This window comes from Cebus imitator, unplaced genomic scaffold (assembly GCF_001604975.1).
Source record: "Cebus imitator isolate Cc_AM_T3 unplaced genomic scaffold, Cebus_imitator-1.0 Scaffold23, whole genome shotgun sequence".
Classification (NCBI taxonomy): domain Eukaryota; kingdom Metazoa; phylum Chordata; class Mammalia; order Primates; family Cebidae; genus Cebus; species Cebus imitator.
The window spans coordinates 2,623,838-2,626,398 of NW_016107338.1; the positions used below are offsets into that span (position 1 = coordinate 2,623,838).

General features: G+C 39.7%; 1 protein-coding gene across 1 annotated transcript in view; it reads right to left on the minus strand.

The window, feature by feature from the left end:
• The window catches only part of MPHOSPH10 (M-phase phosphoprotein 10), a 20,394-nt gene that overhangs the window by 8,581 nt on the left and 9,252 nt on the right, over window positions 1-2,561 (minus strand). Inside the window, exons 6-7 of the mRNA XM_017522000.2 lie at window positions 1,735-1,802; window positions 245-382 (exon numbers count right to left, since the gene is read on the minus strand). Coding sequence (XP_017377489.1) covers window positions 245-382; window positions 1,735-1,802 — 206 coding nt within the window. The remainder of the gene's footprint in view (window positions 1-244; window positions 383-1,734; window positions 1,803-2,561) is intronic.

Genomic DNA, 2,561 nt, shown 5'->3' on the forward strand with positions numbered 1-2,561 from the left:
GCAATTCTCCTGCCTCAGCCTCCTGAGTAGCTGGGATTACAGGCATGCGCCACCATGCCCAGCTAATTTTTTATATTTTTAGTAGAGACGGGGTTTCACCTTGTTGACCAGGATGGTCTCGATCTCTTGACCTCGTGATCCACCCGCCTCAGACTCCCAAAGTGCTGGGATTACAGGCGTGAGCCACCGCGCCCAGCACTTCTGTTTCTTTACTAATAATGGTTTTGCTTACAGTCTTCCTCACCTGGTTGAGTTTGATGTACTCCTGTTCATAAATTTCAGCAAGGCTCAATTTACTCTTCTCATGGTCTAAGGTTAAACGCTTTTTATATTCGTATGCATCCTCTTTAGGTTTTTCTTTACGTACTACATCATCCCAAGCCTGAAACATAAAGGGCAGGTAGAACATACGTTAACAAAACCTGCAATTTATTTCTAGGTTCACTTAAGAATCTTCCTCTCAAATATTTATGATAATAAATATTATCAATATATTAATAAATTATTGTTAATGTATTATTATGACAAATATCATTGTCATAATAAATATTTATTATTCCAGAGTAAGCAAATTGTAGCAAAAAGAAAATTTTCAGCTTCTGAAAAAACTATTCAAATCACAAAAAATAAGCACTAGGAAAGCAAAGAAGGCATCCTTTTCTGTTTTTGGTTTAAAATGAGTCTTCCTACTTGGTTACCAACGTTAATTCCACATTTCCCCATCACAGTTTGTTTAAAAGTCAAGCCTTGAGTTAGTTCAACACGTTTCATTTCAAATTTTAAGATATTCTGCACATGATACTCACCCTTCAAATCCTTTCTATTTTAGACACAGAAGCGTAGGCAAGCATTATACACATTTAAAGCCATCTCTTACTGTACATCCCATATATCAAAGTTTTATTCTAAGTTTAGAAAATCAGATCAATTCTTCAACAAAAACCACTAGATTTTTAACATTTGAAGAAAATACACTATTGAAAAATGGTTTTAAAATTGTAGTACTACCACAATGCTAGGGTTTGAATGTCCTCTCTAAAACTCATGTTGAAACTTAATCCCTGAGATGGCAATACTGAGATGTGGGGCCTTCTAGGACATGACCAGATCACCAGGGCTCTACCCTCATGAATGGCAGTCATATTAATGGATTGATGGGTTATCATCAGGCGGGGGGAATGGTGGCTTTTAAGAAGAGCAACAGACACCTGAGCCAGCATTTTAACATGCTCAGCCCTTTCACCATGTGATGCCCTGCACCACCTCAGGACTCTGCAGAATGTCCACTGGTAAGAAGGCCCCTTGACCTTGGACTTCTTGGGCTCCATAACTGTATTCCGTTTCTTTATAAGTTACCCAGTTTCAGATATTCTGTTAAGGAAATAGAAAAAAGACTAAGACAAATATACTGAGTAATTTGCCACACCAGATACTGTGCCTAAGCCAAGGGTCCTGGGTACAACCACCACAGGTCAGCCACTAGCTTCATCAAGTACCACCCAAAAGGTCAGCAGGACTCACAAGAAAGGATAACGGCTTCTGGCTTCTCTCAGGCAGAATATTCGTTTTTCCTAGGTACTACTAAAGAGCAGCACCTCACACAACAAAAGCTGCCTGGGTAGCCTAGACGTAAGGCTTGTGAACATTAACTGAAAATAAAAAGCAACACTCCTACTGTCGCATTATTTCTAAAAATTTCAGTGACATTTCAATTAAGTTAAATTTCTTACTGACCTGATCTCTTATCCTCTGTTTAATGATATCTTCCAGTTGAAGGGTGGTTTCCTCTGTAATCACAGGTGCTAAAGGAAATACATTATTTATTCATTAGGCAGATATCCACTAGACTGCTGATTCTCACACTGCAGTCCTTGGACCCACAGCATCAGCAACACATGGGAACTTGTTAGAAATGCAAATTCCCATCCCCACACCTCCTGAATCAGAAAGTGGGGAAGAGGGACAGCTATCTGTGCTTTAATAAGCCTGGTGATGCTCCCTGGTTTGAAAATCACAAAACTAGTATACATATGGTAGTAAGTGCTAACACTTTATCCAAGGTACCTAGGGACTCTTCCCCTCTTTTCCATTCTCTCTTCCGTTGAATAAAATAAAAACTCATTTTGACTTAATGGGAACAAGAAAAAAAGCAATGAGATGACCACCGTTTCAGATCGGAATTTAAAATTTAATCAGTGGACCATGACAGGATGCAAGCCTTCTAAACAGATTACTACAAGAAAGTTGATTATAAACTATACATTAGGTATCATTAGTGTATTGATGTTGAATTCTGGGGGTATATTAACGGTATTGTGATTATATAGGCGAATGTCCTAGTTCTTAGAAGATATCTGCAAAAGTACTTAAAAGTGAAGTGCCTGGCCGGGCACGGTGGCTCACGCCTATAATCCCAGCACTTTGGGAGGCCGAGGCGGGTGGAGATCAAGAGATCGAGACCATCCTGGTCAACACAGTGAAACCCCGTCTCTACTAAAAACTACAAAAAATTAGCTGGGCATGGTGGTGCATGCCTGTAATCCCAGCTACTCAGGAGGCTG